The 19,676-nt window shown below is 39.7% G+C and overlaps 1 protein-coding gene, 1 long non-coding RNA gene and 1 pseudogene across 4 annotated transcripts in view; 2 read left to right on the top strand and 1 right to left on the bottom strand.

Moving 5' to 3' along the window:
• Positions 1-9,717, bottom strand: part of LOC138019948 (sacsin-like) — a 44,885-nt gene extending 35,168 nt beyond the window's left edge. The window contains exons 1-3 of one of the 2 annotated variants that reach the window (XM_068866961.1): positions 9,631-9,717; positions 5,220-5,261; positions 1,711-1,814 (exon numbers count right to left, since the gene is read on the bottom strand). In XM_068866961.1, coding sequence (XP_068723062.1) covers positions 1,711-1,814; positions 5,220-5,223 — 108 coding nt within the window. In that variant the 5' untranslated portion in view covers positions 5,224-5,261; positions 9,631-9,717. The remainder of the gene's footprint in view (positions 1-1,710; positions 1,815-5,219; positions 5,262-9,630) is intronic. The other variant, XM_068867025.1, reaches the window with a different exon arrangement.
• Positions 9,718-9,857: 140 nt separating this feature from the next.
• On the top strand, positions 9,858-18,066 carry LOC138020883 (uncharacterized). 2 transcript variants are annotated; one of them, XR_011126334.1, is made up of 3 exons: positions 9,858-10,212; positions 14,486-14,545; positions 17,266-18,066. It is a non-coding gene; the product is annotated as an uncharacterized lncRNA (long non-coding RNA). The 2 variants fall into 2 exon arrangements; XR_011126335.1 differs by lacking the exon at positions 17,266-18,066 and adding an exon at positions 15,004-15,824 and having other exon boundaries at positions 10,107-10,212.
• On the top strand, positions 16,002-17,156 carry LOC138049088 (uncharacterized; annotated as a pseudogene).
• Positions 18,067-19,676: the final 1,610 nt, after the last annotated feature.

Below are 19,676 nucleotides of genomic sequence, written 5' to 3' on the forward strand. Positions count from 1 at the left end.
AATGTTTGAACCGTTTCAAAGGGCCTTCCCTACCTGTTCAAACGCACCGAACAGTTGGTTCAAAAAAGGGATCATGCTCGGTGTAAAAACCTGTGAAACTCACAGATGACGTAACACAAAGAAAAACTAAAGAGCAAAAAAACATCAAACAATAACCTAACCCCACCACGAGCTTAAAAAACAAAGAAAAAGTTTCACAGGTTTTTACACCGAGGAAAACCCCCAAAAAGTGTTAAACGCATGTTAAAGCAAATGTTGAGACCGTTCCAACGGGACTTAACTTTAAAGGGGCACTGTCATGCGATGACATGCGCAGTATTTCTCAAACCCAGATATTTTAACAGATTTTTAACTTTTTGCTTTTAGACTCTATACGGCTCCCGAAGCTAACACAAATATCGTGCCAGGAATTCAGTGAAGTGTGACCGGAAACTGTCGGCCGTACAAGCGCTCACACCTGCCATTTCAAAGAAAAAAGATAGTGCGTTTATTTCTAAGAGACGACTTTGAAGTCGAAAGACGGTAACAAGAGAAAAAGATTATCCTTGTTTTACTCACCGCTTGCGGTTTTATAATTCGTGCAACAAATAAACACAACCTGTGCAGTTCCTCTCATCTAAAGGCAGCTTTTTCTTCAAAATATTCAAATACATATTTTAGAGCAAAGACAGGAAACGTTTATCAACAAACGACGATGTGGTGGTCTCTGACATTTAAGCGACTAGCTACAAATGAGCGGCGAAGAGAAAGACTTCGATGCTTGTTGACAGTAAAAAGGCGCTTTCATGTGTTTTGCATATATAATGAGTTGCATTTACACGCTGACATTTTATAATAAGCGGTCAGTTTTGAACGTGAGTGATGGCGGACCTTGAAATCCAAAACTTACACTAAAAGTAAACAGCCTTTCAATGAAATCAAAGCTAAAACTTTGCCAGTCAGGTGTTACGCAAACACACTTTAAAGAGCCGACTCGCCCTTCACAAAGACAAGGAAGACTTCGTCCCCTAGGCCTAGGGTGGTTTGGTCTTATCATGGTGCGTGATTTTCTCGCTTTTTATCCTCGGGTGAAGCATAGCGAGAATATTTTGTTATGTCCAGCCTTTAGTTCGTTGGGGTGTTGTTACCCCGGAAAATGGGAAGTGATAAAACGCTATCTCACTAATAGATTGGACAATGGTAAGCGAAGAGCCCATTTTCAAATTCTCACGCCTGGACTTGATCTAGCATGAAATGGAGGCTAATGTGCTTGGACACTTTGCCATGTGTCCCAGGAAATTTCGCTTCCAGCACAAATTTTTCAGCTTGGCAACACTTGACGCAATCAGTTTCCATATTAGGTCATATGGTATATAAGATGATAACCGAGATTGAGTAGACCAATCAGAAGACTCGAAACGCAATATCCGAGGTCGAAAATTGAATAACGAATGTATTTGGCAAATACTAATGTCATCATTACCAAAACCGACAATAGTAATTTCCTTTTTTATTGTTATAATAATAATAATAACAATAATAATAATAATAACAATAATAATAATAATAATAATAATCATCATCATCATCATCAACTTTATTGACAGAGGGTGTACACATAACAGCTTACGCTGACAAACCAGTGATCCTCAATATGACCGAGACAAAGTGATTTTAAGCCACTGATAGCTACAGGCTGTTTTCACAGGAGCAGTAAATCTAGCATAGTACCTTCAGAATTTGACCATCATCTGGGTACTGATCTAGGATGGTCTTCAACTGTTTTATGAGTGAGGGCTGAATCAAATTAAACCCATCATCGTCGTCGTTGTCAGCTGGAATAAAAAGACAAGTAAAATCCTCTGTTAGATTAAACTTGATGCTGTAATTATTGGACATTAATCCATAAGAAAGAAGAACGGCAAAAAAAGTTGTGAACAGTGTGAGGGTCAAGAAATGCAGAATTGCAATGAAAAGTCAGCCGCACTTACAAAAAGTACATAAGGAGATAAACCTCCGCCAATTCTTGAATTTCAACACAGAGGACATACTAATACTAAAGGCAAATACTAATATACTAATAATATAAATAATAATAATATAAAAATAATAATAATAATAATAATAATATACATAATATAGTAATAATATACTAATACTAAATATACTAGTATATACTAAATATACTAATACTAAAGGCAAAGGACAAATCAAATATCTTAAAACCTGTATAAGAGCAAAAGGAACTAGGATCATTTCTCTCATTCGTGTATAGCCCGCACTTTAAATGTATGCATTTCTTTCATCTAGTCCTTTTTCACGAGAACAAATGAGCTCAACAAATTGACCTGCTTCCAAGTACGTGGCTTCATACCTCAGTTGGTAGAGCATTGCACTGACATCACAAATGTCAATGTCATGGGTTCGAATCACATTGGAACCGCCTGAATTTTTCAGGTGTCTATAAGGCCTGGTTTTCACTAGTGCAAGCATAAACGCAAGCAAGAGATCGCTTATTTCACCGTGAAAAATGGCCTCACGCAAGCATAAGCACCAGCGCAAGGATCAAAATTTTTCCTTTTCCTTGTGCTTTCGCTTCTGCTTGCGTTCGCTTGCGTTTCGTGAAAACGGGACGTAAGCACAACGCGAGCTGTAATGTTCGTCCAATGAAAAAGGCCCGTTCCAGATTCCACTCGCAGTGCCGCGTTGTAAGACAGAACATGGAACTAGTAAATCTTTAATTTGTCTCTGTGTCGTGTGCTTGTGCTGGCGTTATCGTTCATTTTCACTTGACACGAACCTCTTGTGTTTGCGTTTATGCTTGTACTTGTGCTTGCGTCGCTGGTGAAAACCATGCTTAAGATCTCGGTAAGGTAAATTGGGGCGTCTCGCTCATTTGTTTGGTTTTTGCAAATCTTGAATCGGTCGGCTGTGGAATATATTTGCCCGAAAAAAAATGTGAAAAATCAATTTTAAAACCGCTAAAATCGCTTTTCTTTGTTTCCCGCCACAATCTGCGTGCGAAAAATAATTGACCTATCATGTCAACCACACGTGAAATGACTGGGTGTCAATTGACAGGCTTCACGCGCGGTCTGCTACCTTAGCACGTGCCCGAACGCTGATTGGCTCAGTATAATTTGCTTTCAATTAGGGAGCGGAGTTACTGCACGCGAAATCTTCAAGCTCGAATTTTCTGCGAGTTTATTTTGACGCCAAAATTACAACTTCTCGGACCTCCTGTCCCGACGGGTTTTAAGATATTGCTTCCAAATTTTCTGTTCTAATAGTCGATTGTACTGCCCGAGATACAACGTGAGGAATTTTTCGTTTGTCTTTGGAGACTACTTTTATGGCACTTTTTCTGTTCGAATTAAGTATGAAGTGAGAGTTTCGACTTTGATGCGCGATCAAAGGAGGAGTGAATAGTATCCAAGACGTGTTTTCGGCATCTCGTCCCAAGGGGAATAACAAAATGGCGTGCTCTGTTGATGAAATACACGATCTTCTTCGTGATTATTTCGTAAGTTTTTTCGATTATAATGGTGAGTGATTTGTACCTGTCAATACTTCATCACTTAAATTCTGATATTTACTCATCAAGACCCATGGAAGACTATTCATATTCTGATAATTCAAAATGTGGTTGTTTCACACTATGATTACTGACCCGAAGACAGGTCACGAATAAAGTTATTTACACAGTTGCGGATTATAGTTTTTGCCAAATATGGACTTCACTCATGCAGATCGATGGCGAAACGATATTTTGAGCGAAGTACCCAGAAGTACCCACATTTTCCCATAATTTGGGAGTCGAAGACATTATCAAAATACGCCAGTCTAATGAGCCCGCAGGTGGCACTTGTGAACGGAGGTTTTTGATTATTGCATTTGAAAGCGATCGCACAAACGCGGATTTCAGATTAAATTCACTTTTCTTTCATTACCTGTGTTTAACGAAGGAATAGTTAATTCGAACCAGAAATGGAGACGTACACATCCACAGATCGACTCTTAACAACATCGGGTATTATGCACCTATCAATGTTAAGCGCCAGGGTGGGGGAGGGGGTGGCGGGTTACCCACGGGAAATTGACTCAAAGAACCTTTCCCTGGGTATGGATTTTGACACGTACAGTATGTCCCCAGGGTCGGGAATTTGACATTGCCCGCCATCTTGGAACACCAAGAGAACCTGGAGATAGGTTATCCACAATCGTAGTTTTGACGTGAATTCTCTGGTTTTCCTGATTTCTTTAGATACCTTTGGGTGAAAGAAAGGAAAGCGAGTTTGTTTTGCTTTTTTGCAAATATGGACCATCACTTTTTTCCATCTTTGCTGGAGTGTTCAGAAGCACAAGAATGTTTTTTTTTTTTTCGTAATTTCTTTTGTACTCTTCTACGTATTCATGAACTTTCCACTCTATCATTGTGCACGCTTGATTGATTCGAAAGCCTGTAAATAGTAAAAGAACTATTTACAAGGCTAAGAAATAACCATATTGTTCACAATATTATTGTTTTGCTTAATTTTAGGTTCTTGTTCAGCACCGTAAGCAGCGGAAAGGTTTCGTGTTACACAACAAATTTCCATCAGCTGTTAAATGTGAATCTAATGAAAAAAGGTTACTCCAGGGCAGGAATGTGATGATCAGAAGGTACCCAGGGGTGGGGAATTTGACGGTCTGTAGGTGCCCGGGGGTGGGAAATTTGGCGCTAGCTTCAACGTCAAATTTCCCTGGGTCAACACGCTATTGGAGTGCATTCATCTGTGACTAAGATGCAAAAAAGTGCAGTTACTTTCGTAATAAAGTGAAGGGGCAGGAGCTTCTCCAGCAGAATGGGTCGTTCTGAGTTTGAGGCTACAAACTAAAATTTATTCAAATAATTGAATCTATTAGCTTTAATATGATATATAGTTTGACCCTATACAAAAAATAGCCGCGGGCGCGACAATTTCATTTTTCCGCAGACACCTCATTTTCCTTTACCGAGAGCTTAAGAAACAATTGCTTAAATTGTCCAGATAAGCAATAAAGCGAGGGTCATTTTTCTCTTTCATCTATAGCCCGCACTTTTGATATAGATATTTCTTTCAAAAGGAACTAAGTGGTCGATGAGGCTCACGCTTGGATGGATTCAGTGGGTTAAATAGGTACTTCAACTCCAAGCTGAAAGTTAATTCAGTTTAAAAGCAAATTAAAAGCTAGAGTACCATTGCTTTGAATGAACTTACCCATTTTAGCTACCTTCTGAACTGCTTTCACAAATAGCTCATCTATTAAAAAAAAGCAGTTTAAAATTTAGCTTCACTCACATTGCCATTTAGGTGTTCTGTTAATTATCATACAAATGCCTAAGATATTGATAAACACGGATGAAAGAGACCCAATTCTCTCTGGAGTCTTGTTGTTTTATGAGAAAAGGACACATTTACAAGATCTTGAACGCAATGATGTTTCGAAATGGATCCTCATATTTATTTTCGATTGCAACTTAGCCGCAACAATATAACAGGTCGTTAAAGGTTATTTTCTTGAAGCTAATTAATTTACATTTTTTCAGCCTCTATCTAAAAGCCCTTAACGTGCTCGCATGTTTCCAAGACACGAACGGGCAAATTTGTTGCAAGACACGCCTAGATGCGAAAGTAACCATGGAGCAGAAAATAGACCCGAAAAGCTAATCTCAGAAAAGAGCTTTTCCCTTGTTATATATTTAAAAGTATAAAAAAGATATTTATAAATTAGCACTAGATTACTGAGGATGGAAAAAATCCACCATGCCTTTTTGAAGAAAAGAATGTTTCGTGGCATTGAGAAACTCAGTCCTGTCCCCTCAAATAATCTTTTCATTAAGTAATTAAGCAATGTGCCCATGCGATTACACATACGAATTCAGCGACCGAAAACTGCAACCAAATCAAGCTAAACATAAACTTAACTACTCAAAATGTCTGTTGAGTATACACAATTTAAAGGGAACCTCCACTAAAACAACAAAATAACTTTAAACCACAGAACATAATGTTTACAATTAAAATTGTTCAAACTTCATCAAATAAAAGCGTTTATATTCGAAAAACAAGAATTTGAAAAACGCTTGTTTTGGCTTTCAAATTTCCCGGGCGCCGCCATCTTGAATAAGTGTGATGTATCGTGGTTGCCCTATTGGCCTTTCCGAAATTCAGCTGGGAACTGGGGCGAGTTGGTCATTTGACCAAGTATGATGCTTTCTGGGTGAAAGGAGGCCAAGTTATGAACCTTGAAATACGGTTCAAAATCCATACAAACGTCTCTAATTTTGAAAAAGCGTCCCCCAAAACCATATAAACTCTAATTTTGTTTTTATCAGTTTCACGGTGACAACTGTAAAATCCCGTCAAGTACCTACAATTTGAAAGAATCTGCGATAAAAATCGCTGAAATCATAGTATCACGGAAATCATAAAAATTTTAAGAGTTTATATGGTTTTGGGGGACGTTGTATCAAAATTAGAGACGCCTGTATGGATTTTGAACCATGTTTCAAGGTCCATAACTTGGTCTTTGTTCACCCTACAAGCATCATACTCGGTCAAATGACCAATCTTAACATGATCTTTCATGTGGTGGTGTCAGTTTATCGATTAGGTTAAGTTTGAAACTCGCCCCAGTTCCCTGCTGAATTTCAGAAAGGCCAACTGTTCCAGAACAAACGCTCCTTGTGTCAGGACAATAGGGCCACCAAAACACGTCACATTTATCAAAGATGACAGCACCCGGGAAATTTGAAAGCGAAAACAAGCGTTTTCGAAATTCATTTTTTTCGGATACAAACGCTTTAATTGGAAAACGTTTGAACAATTTTGATTGTTAACATTATGTTCTGTGGTTTAAAGTTATTTTGCTGTTTTAGTGGAGGTTCTTTAAGTTCAATTTTAGCCACCCTTTTGCATGCGTCCTTTTGTATTTGCTTAATTCTCAAAATCGCTGGATCAACAATATCAAAATCCAAGCATTTCATAACGGTTAAATTTTATCTTCTTAGTATTATTAGAAGCCCCACCTACGACACCAATGCAACTGACCCTGGTTTGATCTCTTTTTCTAGAGAGTCGAATTTCTTATTTTGGTTTAAAAAAACATCGAATTAGCTGTCATTTAATCAGTGATGCATGGATGACCCACTTCCAGTTATACGGACACAGAAGACCGTCTACCGCAGCCCGACATGCTTTACTCTACACGCAAAAAGCTTTCCACAGGGGGGCCTCAAACGGATTTTAAATTGAATCATTTTTTGCAGGATTCGTAGTTCGCCGCGCCGCCATTTTCACCGATCGCGATGAAATTTGGCTTGTTTACTGGGGAGAAATAGCCCCAGGTTCCCTGAAAATCTCGGCTTTCTAGCTTTCATGGCGCCTAAATTACGGACTTTGCGACTCAGGCAATTTTAGTCGATGCGAAGGCGAAATTTTCAACCGATCGCGGAGCGGTAGGTTTTACTAACGTTTTTCAGCTAAAAAATTACACTACAGCTCTCGGAAAGGATAAAGAAAAGGACTTGTGGTTCATTGGATGGAATTTCAAGCGTTAAAATCGCTGAAAAGGTAAGATTATTTTCGTAGTGATACAATTGCGTGTGTTCAGCACATGGTCTTTTGGTCTCACAGAATTGTGTTTTCCCTCAAAATATTCGCTTGTTTTCGCTTTCGCTCGAATATATTTACCGTTAATAACATGTCCAGTGAATAGTTGTATCCTCTGGGATGAATTTTCCGTCGAAAATTTGGGTGGTTTTTGGCAAACAGAGGTTAATTATTCGTAATGCGATCGCTTCCGTTGCCGTTAGCAACGGGTCGCAACTTTGACACTTTTATCGCATTATCATATTACGCATTGATCGCTAATCCGATTACCCCTAAAGATCCAAAAACATTCGTGCCTCATCAGTTTTTGGTCAAATTTTGGTCCAAGAAAGCTGATAAAATGAGGAACATTTTTGTTGGTCATTAAAAAATTCGTAATTGACGTTTAAATGGCCAAATTTGTGTGGAAAACTGATTTTTTGGAAAGCTTATTTTCGTAGCTTTAAAATGATGTATTTCTTTCCCCCTGACTGAAAGTACTTTTCGAGAAAAAAAAAACATTTTTTGGTGATGGATGGCTTCGCGCGGCCATATCTGGAAAGTACTGTGTGGAATAAGATTTAAAGGTCCTAAAGGAGATGATAAATACAGAATAAAATTTGCCTTTGACAATAAACATTAAAAGAAACTTAAAGAACACAAGCTTTCAACTAAAAATTTACGCAGTTGACCTTTAGTTATTATTATGAATGCAGGAAACTCGTCGGCCGGCCAGTGATTTCTCGGAATTAGCTTTGACAACAGCTGCTACATTCCGAGAAATCAAATGACTCAATATGCACCAGTACTTGTTTTCTCGGAAATGCGAAATGACACACAGGCAACCAGCTTAAGCTCTGGTACTTCAGCAGTTTACTTGGTTTTATTTGTTGAATTGTTTTTTAGGATAATCTTTTACAATTCTCCTCTTTTTTTAGCCTGCGAACGCAGACGTATTTACGACCGCCGGAAATACGTCTGCGTTCGCAGTCTACACTTTTTTATGCTGCCTGAAAAGTTACATATATTCTTACTTATACGGATCACGGTCATTAAGTCAACCGTAAAAAGACAAGTCACATACATAAATTGAAAAGCACTTGGAGAGAAAGAGAAGATATTCCCCTCAAAGCATCTGAAAATGATCCTACCGTGTAGGTCCACCAAATAATTTTTAAAATTTCACTTAATTCTACATCGGAAAATCGACTCTAAGTTTTACTTTGAATCACAGAACTCGTTTGTTTTCGACTCAATAAACTGATAGCATTAATTAATTTCACAGAGCGTGTTTGTACGTTTGTAAAGTACATAGTGTGCTCGTGTTTACTCGACTCTTATTCTAGACTTTTCACGGAAAATTCGTGATCTTTTCCACTTATCGAGTTTTAATTTTCGAAATGAGTAACTCTTCGCAGTTTTGCTTCAATTGCACATTGCCTTCTGCCGTACCCCTCATAGTCAAGCGTCTTTGTAAGGACGCCAACCAAAACATGTATTTCTCGGAAATGTGCTCTGAATGGTTCTCTTTTCAAAGATCACTGACAGCCATCCTGCGCAATACAATGGAATCGGTTTTCTCGAAAATACATTAACCAGAAATGGTAATCAGCTCAAGGGTCTCGCGTGGTGGCTTCGTATTGCGAAAGAAGCCTTGTTTAGGTGCTTTCGCGATCAGTGCTGCTCCAAAACGAATATTTACACAAGCAAAGACAAGGCTGCGATTCACTAGTTCCTCGCAGTTACTGTTACCTAACAAGGGCCACCGGATCCTTTACTTAAAAGGTGCTTGTAAATTTATCGAGGGTGTGTACGATTGCAAACTTTAACAGATTTTTTCAAGTGCCAACCTTCGCGTATGAATAGAGATTTCGTCTCCGAGTGAACAAGTGAGTGCAAAATGCCGACAAGAACGGCTTACGGCCATTGCCAACGAATTGTAAAAGAATTAGTGAATATACGCGCATCACTCGTGCACAAATTCTCAACCTTCTCGACCTTTCTTTCGTCGGTATAGCTTTCTAGGATGCATTCTTACCTTTTCCCTGGGGCCTGCAGAAAATAGTCCTGTTCTCTCACCGATGGAAAGCGACATTCTTATCGGTATCACAATCTTTCCCAGAAATATCAGATAAGTTCACGTGACCGGCGCTTAAAGTCATGTGATAAGACATTTCGGTTGAGGGTAAATAAGACAATAACAGTCAATCTTTGAAAATTCTCTCTCTCTCTTTCTTTTTTTTTTTTTTTTTTTTTTTTTTTTATTTTTTTTGCGGTAACGAAATCCAAGTGAAAGTTATTCCACAGCCCGTAATAGGCAAGTCTTCCAGCGGACCAGCGAGGTACGTCATTCAAAAGCCCTGGGAACGAGGCTGAGCGAGGATATTTCAGTCTACACTTTTCTTTATTAACACATAACACATAACTTGCACAAAAAAACGTGACAAACACAACAATAATACTGTCCCATTACAAAGCCTTCCCTTATTTAATGATGCGATTACAATCATTTATAGAGTGTTTTCACGTGACGTCACGGCAGCCATGTTGGTGTCCCTAAACAAAGGAACGGCGGCCTATTATCATACAAACAATTTTTTTGTTTCTGTGGAAAAACAAGGTAACTGATCACGTGAGTGAAAACACTCTTTTATTATGATATTTCCTTTGAGGTGAAAACCTTATTATTCACATGTTTGAACGTGCGAAACTACTTTCCAGAGTTTTAAATGACTGAATGATTGACCTAAAAAAAAAAGATTGACGGAGCACCTCTAATCATGAAAAAAAACCCGAGAGGGCAAACGTGTGATTTAAGCCAAAACTTAATAATTCAACTGTGGCTATAAAACATGGATTCCAATATCTCAACCTTAAGTGCTCGCCTTTGACATGAAACATCCACAGGATCATTTAATTGGTAGGGAAGGAGAAATTGCGGACAAAATCGAGGATCTTAATTTGTTTGCTCTGTCCCGACTGCGCACCGATCAAATGGTTGAGCATCGCGCCTCCATGCGGAAGGTCGTGAATTCGACTCCTTCCTGACCAACTCTAAAATAACCAATGAGAAAGTGCTGCCTTCGTAATTACAGCCGCAAATGGCTAGACTTTTAAGTCTTTTCGGATAAGGACTACAAACCATACGGCCCCGTGTCAAAATCCTTGTTCAAAAACGTTCTGTGGGACGTAAAAGATCCCACACACTGATCGAAAAGAGCAGGGCATGAAGTTTCCCGTGTTGTGGTGTGGTCTAAGTTCATTAGCCTATGGCTATTACGTACCCGCTAAACATACCCAATTAGCCTGCGTGGCAGGCCTTCAAAGGGGTAGGGAAGGGAGAACCGGCGGGAAAACGAGGAGTTCGCGCGAGGAAGAAGGGGAGGGAATGCTTGCAAGGACGCGATGGGTTGTTTTCACGTTGCATGATGGCCGCCATGTTGGTGGACGAAAACCAAAGATCTCTCATTAGCTCCTTTTTTTCGTCCACCAGCAATTGTACATTGTGGCATTGTTATCTTTGTCTCTAGAGATTGGTTGCAAACCACCCATTGTTTGAATTAGTATGCATACATAAAGCAGCTGCCAAATCTCTAAAGTTGTCGAATGGCATCCATTAAAAAACCTTTCCAGTTAAAATTGCTCCACTCAGGAATGTTGTTTACGGCAACTTTTTCCCAAAAAATCTCGTGGAGTAGAGAGAAACAAAATGCGGTCGCCCGAAAAAGGAGCAATCTTTCAACCACATGTTTAGAGTTTGACAATAGCGTCCTTCCTTGCAGGCGTTCCCTTCCTCGCGCGTGGTAAATTTCTAAATGAAAATTGTAACATGCAATGATAATCTGTGCAAAGAATCCTTCGATCTTGGTTTTGATATTGGCAGTACATGTTTTTCAATTTCTGATATCAAATCATAATGTTCAAGCTGGTAATTTCGTAAAACAAACGTTCTTTGAATAAATAATTAATTCTTTTGGTGACTGCTGGTTGACCACTCTACAAAGGGATAAGATTCGCAGCCACTAAGGTATAAGATTCTACCGGGTGTAATGTATAGTACCAAAATTAAGAGTAAACCGAATCTCTGCATGGGCGTAGCCAGGATTTTTCAAAGCGGGGGTCACACTGTGTGAAACAGAGGGTACTCGCGTTTTCGCAACCTGAATATTGTAGGTTGTTTGAGTTAAAAGCGGCTTACAAAGGGGGGTCACGGGCACCCCAGGACCCCCCCCCCCCCCCCTCCTAGCTACGCCCTTGCTCTGGGGCTAAAATTACAGTGAATGTATGGGATTTTGCCCGACTTGGAACCGCTGTAACGCCGCTAAAAAGAGACGGATTTCTAACTTTTGCCACTATGGCAAAAAGTTTTATTTATATCATTCAATTATAATATTCAATAGAAAATAAGGCCATTAAGGACGGCAGGACGTCCGTAAATTCGAATCATAAATCTTCTTATGTGGCCTCTAATTTTGCGGCAATTTGCATGATTTTTATCAGAAGAGTTTGAATGAAATCTTAAAAATTCGTTTATGGTCGTTGTAATCTGAATCAGTTCTTTATATTTCATGAAAATAATCTTAGTTTAATTTTTAAAAGACACTTTCACTTTGGAAATCCACCTCTTTGTAGCGGTGTTACAGCGGTTCCAAGTTGGCCAAAATCATATACATGTACTGTAATTTTAGCTATGTTTGCCCCAGCCCAGCTGAGATGGCGTCATTAACCTTGAAAAGGTCTATTTACAGGGCCAAAGTAAATTTTCGAACCCAACCTTTGAACTTGTATTGTTAACCTTTGCAAGCTAAAATCGGCTTTTCCTTGAGAAGGCAGGCGTTGCATTAGATATCGGACTATGATAAAACACTTCCGGGTGAAGTTAGATTTAAAGTTGGAGAGCGCATGAGAAGCGACATAGCTGCTGGAGGAGCGCAGCCGAAACCAAGTCTAGCGGCTTAATAATTTCCGTGGACTGCTCCCAAACGTTCCGAGTGCAATTAGAGATGGATTGCTTAATAGGACAGTTTCACGGTTTTGCGCATGTCCAAGCTTTAGCTCTAGCAGTTGTAAATTTTACGGTTTCTCACTGAACCAGATGATGTTAATTAAACACAGAGAGTATTACAAAGCAAATACACTGAATGACTAAGGCCCAAATTTGGTGGAAGACACTGCGGGTTTACACAGAAAATATCGAATTTAGTTTTGATCTCGAATTTATTGTACGGGTCGAAAATTTATTCTACGCACGAGTTGTCATAACGCACGAGTCATCTATTCGCATGCAGTAGGTTCATAACACAAAGGAAATGATTCCAAAAATAATTCCAATGAGTAATCTATTACTATGGGATTGTTTCCGTTTCCTGCATCAGTGCTTTCGGTTGTTTCAATAACAATGGAATTAAATGGGCTGACTCGACAGTTTGCCCATGCGCAGAGACGTGAAACTCTCCCTTTAACTTACGATACTAACGCATTGTCTATAAAGCAGTGAAGAGGTGATTTGCTTTTGCCAGCAGCACAGAAGGTTATGAGTGGATTGGCTTCCATGCAGCATTTGTTCGGCAATATTGGTCTCCTTTCATGCAGTGAAAGGTAGAAGTACTGCGCCCTGATAATGGCTGTTTTTATTCTAGAGACGCATAATACGTGTCGACGACTTTGGGCAATTTAAATTTAATACGTCTTTTAGTTCGTCATGTATAAAGGTGTGTAAAGACGGGCGAGAGACACGTTATACGTCTGGACGAACTAAATCGTTAAGTGCTTCTTAATTCAAAGACGCACCAAACGATTTACATCGTCTAGACGAATAATGAGTCTCTTGCCTGTCTTTATACAGGACGAATTAAATGATGAACTAAAACTGACCCATTAAAATGAATTGTCCAAGGTCGCCCAGACGCATTTTGCGCCTCTAGTATAAAACGGCCATTAGCAGAATAACCTTGGGAACTTAACATTTTTTACGGTCAAAGAGAACGCGACGTTGGCAAACTCTGAGCGAACCCAAGGAGGCTACAGAAGAGAAAACTCTCCTTAGCGTTGTGTTTTCTCAGTCTTTGGAGATACATGTAGAACTTCTCGGACACAAAGAATGGAATAATGATTGTTTTAATACAGCTCGTCATAGCATATGAAAGATCTCGAACACCGCCATCTAAATCAATGTTGCATCGGCAGTAAGGATGACAGTACTGAATTCGTGGCAAGTTAAGGTGGCCGAACGCAGTTTTCGCGAGCGGTCTTGCTAACGCAATGCAGCGCGCGGGAGGGGATTGCAAAAAAAATAAACCTGGAGTCAATACAGCAATCATTTTATTTGCTCAATGCTTCCGCTTTCTTTAAGTGTTTTGATGGAGTGGGTATTCCGGCTTTTATTAGGGAATGGACCATGTACGAAAAAAAGTGATCAAGAGAGTCAGGAATTCATCAATCGATATCAAATGGAGCCTCTATCTCCTATACTTTGCCCAGGAGTCAATCATCTCCCGAGTATAATATCGTAGATATTTCTTGTTCTTTGGCCATTTAAGTTTGATAAAAAACAACACACAAACAGCGGTAACAAAAATAGTAAAACGCATTCGAAACGTACAGATATAAATATATGCCTTACTTTGTTTCTTACCGCGGTTTTTGAGTTGTTTTTTATCTCCCGAGCAGATTTATCTATAGAACGCCTCCTTTGGGAGATTCATCATGCCCATTGTTGTAAAAGCCAGTCAAGACAAACAAAGCTATTTCGGCGTCAAGGAAAGTATATGTTACTTTTCGAGGGGTAAACTTGTTCCTATAAATAAATTTACTCGGGAAAGGGCCGACTCCAGGAATTAGTGGAGATAGAGGCTCTCCTTGATGAGTTCCTGAGAGAGTTTATTTTCCGACAGAAACAAAAAGGCAGCCAGACAAGCAATGCGACGACATGTGATGACTGCATCAAAGAGGGAGTAAGTACTGATTGTCATTTTAGAAGTAAGTACTTGAGACAAAAGATCTTTTTGAATAACATTTTCATTCGAGGACCAGAACCAGCCTTAGACCGTTAATTAGTATCAAAGGCGAAAGCAAGAATGGCGGGGTCTGCGGACGAGAATTCATAACTCTTTAAAAAGGGCCTTGGACGCCTCATAAAAACGTTGACCAAAAAGGACTCGGAAAAAAAAAACAATGAATTAAACCTTACCGTGTTTGAACAATTGCTTTGACCTAAATGGAGTAGATCGTCAACGCTCTGTTATTTAGTGGTAAGGAATTCGTGTGTGGCAAGGGATATTATATCGTGTAAATGTCAGGAGGTGTCCGTGGTCTTTCATGTTGAGGAATTATGCATGACCACCCGAGGAGCTGGTATCGGACATGTGAACAAAACTCCAACGGATGTCCTATCTTTTTTTTTTTTTTTCAGAGGGCAACAATACTACTCGTGCTTGCACCTGTCATTGGTACCTTTCAGGGTGGTAACTTCAATAGTTCAACTCACTTTTTATCAACTCAGTTTTTTCTCATTTATCTCTGAATGCTATGACTGGTATCCCTACAATTTATCTTTTTTTTATTTTAGTGCACCTATTGCGAAAGTACGAAAACGTGTATGAAATTTGATCTGGTGAAAGATATTTTACACAACAAATGTCCTGCACAAGGGTGGAAATTTAACCAGTGCGTTGGTGTGTGATAGAGCGAAATTTTAGCGTAGTCTTATTCAAGACTACGCTATGTTTGTTGAATTTTAGCATTTTGATTACTTGATCACAGTGGGTTTATGAGCTCAAAAATGACTATAAAATAGGAATGCAGGTGTGTTGATTAAGACTGCTAATTACGCAAAGTTGCCTTCGCAGCGCGAGAGGTGAAGCATATTTGACTTCAGTCAAACAGAATATTTGATGACATAACACTGAGAGCTTAAACGCCAATATATGAAAAGATTGGTAAAAGCTGGTGTACCGAAATGAAAGTGAATGTTGTCGTACTAGGTTGAATTGTGGACGTAGGAGGCCAACGTCCACAACTCGGAGAGACCAAAAACCAGAGGACGACCTCCTAAGCATTACCACCCCCTTCTCCAGAAGGAATAGGAGTTGGAAACTCTCGTTCGAACGATTCTACCGAAATCCATCGCCGACGCTCTCCACCCGAAAGGGTCCAGACTCGCACACTTGTATGGCTTGCCGAAGACACATAAAGAACAGTTGGCCGTGCGGCCAATACTCTCTGCTACTTACACCTACAATTATTTGTTAGCGAAATGGAAATGGCTTGATGACAAGTTGAAACCCCTGTCGGCCAAAGTTTAGCTTCCTATGACGTCTCCTCATTATTTACAAATTTACCCTTGGAGGAAAAAGCCCTTGTCCAAGATTGGTTCAACGAGACACACAGCTGAAACCTCGCTAAAACGGATTTAATCGACCTCCTCCGAGCAGCTACAAAAAAAAAGCTTTTCCAATTTGACGGTGCTTTATGCGAACGGACGCATGGAGTTACTATGGGCTCTCCCTTTGGCCCGTTGCGGGCTAACGTCTTCATGTGCTCGATTGAGGAAAACCTCGAACAACATGGTCAATTTCCGCGGTACGTCGATGACACCCTGACCGTAATGCCTGATAGGACGACCGCTAGCCAATTTCTGGATACCCTTAACTGTACCCATCCTTCCCTCAAGTTTACCATGGGAATCGAACGGGAAGGATCCCTTCCCTTTTTAGGAACTGAATTACTTAACCGTGCACCAAAGATCGAGAGAAAGATGTACATCAAAAGCACCAACACTGGTCTCCCTCTGCATTTTCAGAGTCACGTTGACATTAAGTACAAGCTCAGCCTAGTTAACACCATGTTGGATCGCGCTTATCGATTATCTTCTAATTGGTTATTCTTCTCGGAGGAATGTGACCACCTTAGGGGGGTTTTCCATAACTTGAAATACCCAAAGCCACTGGTTGAAACTACAATCAAGCGGTTCGTTGAGAGAAGGATTTCATTTCAGGAGCCCTGCCCATCACCAGATGTACCATCGGAAACTATGAGAGTAGTATTACCCTTTACGGACCAGTCTTCAGCTAATTATGTTAAACAACAACTGAACAATCTAAGTTCCAAGGTTAACGTTACTGTCAGACCAGTGTTTGTGAGCCCTAAGCTCCAGCAACAACTTAAGCTACATGAGTTGAAGCGCCCTATTGTCAACCGACAATGTCTCGTCTATGAATTTAAATGTAACCTGTGTGATGCAGGGTATGTGAATTATATACGTGGTCACTTACACGAGAGCATAGAAGGGCATACTAGAAAGTCATCTTCGATTTACAAACACTAAAACGTCCAACACAATAGAGAAAATGCCTGAACGCTTCGTTGAGCAATTTCACATCATCACGAAATGTAGCGCAAATTTGATTGCCTCGTTAAAGAAGTGCTATACATTTGCATGCGTAAACCAACATTGAACATGCAAACGGATCCATCCGCGCCAAAGTGTTTGTTTTGGCCGTTTATTGTAATTTACGCTTTTCTTGTACCTTTCCTTGTTTGCATGCTATTATGCTATTTAACTAGTCGAGCAGCAATAAATCTTTCCTGGTTTTTTATATCCAGTTTTTTTTTGCTGGTCAATGTTCGAAGCATTGCCTTAATTATGTGTTTTTTTCCTTCCTTTTTTGCGAAGGTAGAAGTCCTCGACTTTTAAGAGGGGTTGGAAGACCCATGACCTCAGGAGCTGCTCGTCGTATTCAGAGTGCTACTGCTATAAAGGCATCTGGTGGCATTGTTCCAAAAAAGAGCCTCAATCTCCTCGTGTGCTCAGTCCACAGCCGGCAGACGAGAATACTGGAATATATACTAGAATTAATGAGTCAGTGGGTGGATCATCATACCATCGTGTGGGAGGTCGCTGGACCAAACTGAGAACAACTAAGGGCAAAACCTATAGGATAAAGACCATGTTATTGATAACAATTTTTCTCCAGTGGACGTTTACAAACCCACTCGGCTGTTCGAAAAGAGAAGGGGAATAAAGCCCCAGTTTTACATCCCGGTTTGGTTTTGAGACTAATCGATGATTGCAAACTGTTCAGAAAAAATAGCATGCTTAAGGTCTACTATAAGGCATTTTGATTAGCCCAGAAAGCTCCCTGGGGCATGACAACTAAAGCGTACTTGATGTCACTTTTTTTGCAATGTTTCGGATGATAACGTTGTTTGAGGCTTCGTGTTGTTTGCGTGGCTGTTTAATCAGATAAAACGTGCTGGCATCAATTGAAATCAAGAGATAATCAACGTATTAGCAGTTAGTTAATTGTTGTCAAGAGCTACAGGCCCCGCCTTTTGTTGTTTGAATTAACTTCAATTTGATAAGCTAAGATTGATGTAACCTCCTTGATTAATCCTTTTTTCATGATCATACCAATTGTCAGAGCAGTTTACCTTCAACGCTGTGAAGTGCGAACAAGTTAATAAAATAGTCACATCAATGGCGAGTGGTAAAGCCCTTATGATTGATAAAATTCAAAACCGTGTGATCAAAGATTGTTTACTATAATAATAATAATAATAATAATAATAATAATAATAATTTATTACTTATATTGCGCCTTTTCTATACAATATTCGAAAGAGTGTATAACTTAATAACTAAACTTACACCTGACAGTTTATTATAAATCGTACAAGTCTTTCAATAAAGCTTACAAACTATTTACATTAAAAATCTAACATAAAATAAAACAACTGTAGAAAGAACTTCTAAAATACTAATGGATAAAAGAAAATTACTCAGATAACTGAAATGATTCCTTGTATAAAAATGTTTTAATTATAGTCTTAAAAGATTCTAAGTTCCTTGCTTCCCGTGCAGACCTAGGTAACTTGTTCCATAAAAGGGGAGCAGCCATCTGAAATGCTCTGTCACCCATTGTTTTCTTTGTTTTCGCAATTGGTCTTTTAAGCAAGGGACCATTGTCATTACGTCTTAAGCTATAGCACGAAGGCTGTTGAATGCTAATTAGGTCTGAAAGGTACTTAGGCGCATAACCGTGCAAAATTGTATACGTTATCAGAAGTATCTTATAATGTACTCTGGCGCGCACTGGTAACCAATGTAATTCTGCGAGCAGAGGTGTTATGTGACAGAACTTGGGCGCGCCATGAATAAGTCTTGCACTTGCATTCATAACACGTTGCAGTTTCCTAGTTTGATACTCCGGAATTCCATATAAATGACTATTACAATAATCCAATCTACTACTAATAAAAGCATGTACTAGTTTTTCAGTTGATTCTCTGGATAGATATTTCCTAATATGACGTATGTTGTACAAGTAATAGAAAGCGCCGCTACATGTCTTTGTAATATGAGTTCCCATATCTAGATGCGTATCAAATCATGTGCCTAGATTGCGCGCAGAGACTACAGGAGAGACTTCAACCTGTCCAACCTTGATTCTTTGGATTGAAACTTTTGAGAGCTGCTGGCGAGTACCTATAATCAGGAATTCAGTCTTGTCATCAGTGAGCATAAGCTGATCCTCTCTCATCCATGCTCGGGCATCACAGATGCACTTCTGCATGGCAGATAAAGCTTCAACTTCACTGAAAGTGTCAGATGGCTTAAATGACCAATACAACTGTGTGTCGTCTTCATATGTGTGAACGAAGGGCAGATGGTGTTTTAATATCTGAAAGAGCTAACTCATGTAGATGGTAAACAAAAGTGGGCCCAGGCATGACCCTTAGGGGACTCCACACATCAAATCAAATGGCTTTGAGAGAGTCCCATTAATCGACACCTGCAGTACTTTCCCGCGCAACCCAACTGTTGACCTCAATCGATCTAGAAGGACCTCTTGTTCGACGGTGTCGAATGCAGAGCTTAAGTCGAGAAGCACCATCAACGTAACTTGACCTTTATCCATCGCCATTAGGAGATCGTTCTTCACCTTAAGTAGTGTGGTCTCAGTGCTATGATGTTGGCGGTAAGCACTTTGCAATTCTGGAAACAAACCATGGACTCGCATGTGCTCCTGTAACTGTACAGCGACCGCCTTCTCTGTAAGTTTGGACGTTAACGTCTATTAGTAA

Source organism: Montipora capricornis, chromosome 1, assembly GCF_036669925.1.
Source record: "Montipora capricornis isolate CH-2021 chromosome 1, ASM3666992v2, whole genome shotgun sequence".
Classification (NCBI taxonomy): domain Eukaryota; kingdom Metazoa; phylum Cnidaria; class Anthozoa; order Scleractinia; family Acroporidae; genus Montipora; species Montipora capricornis.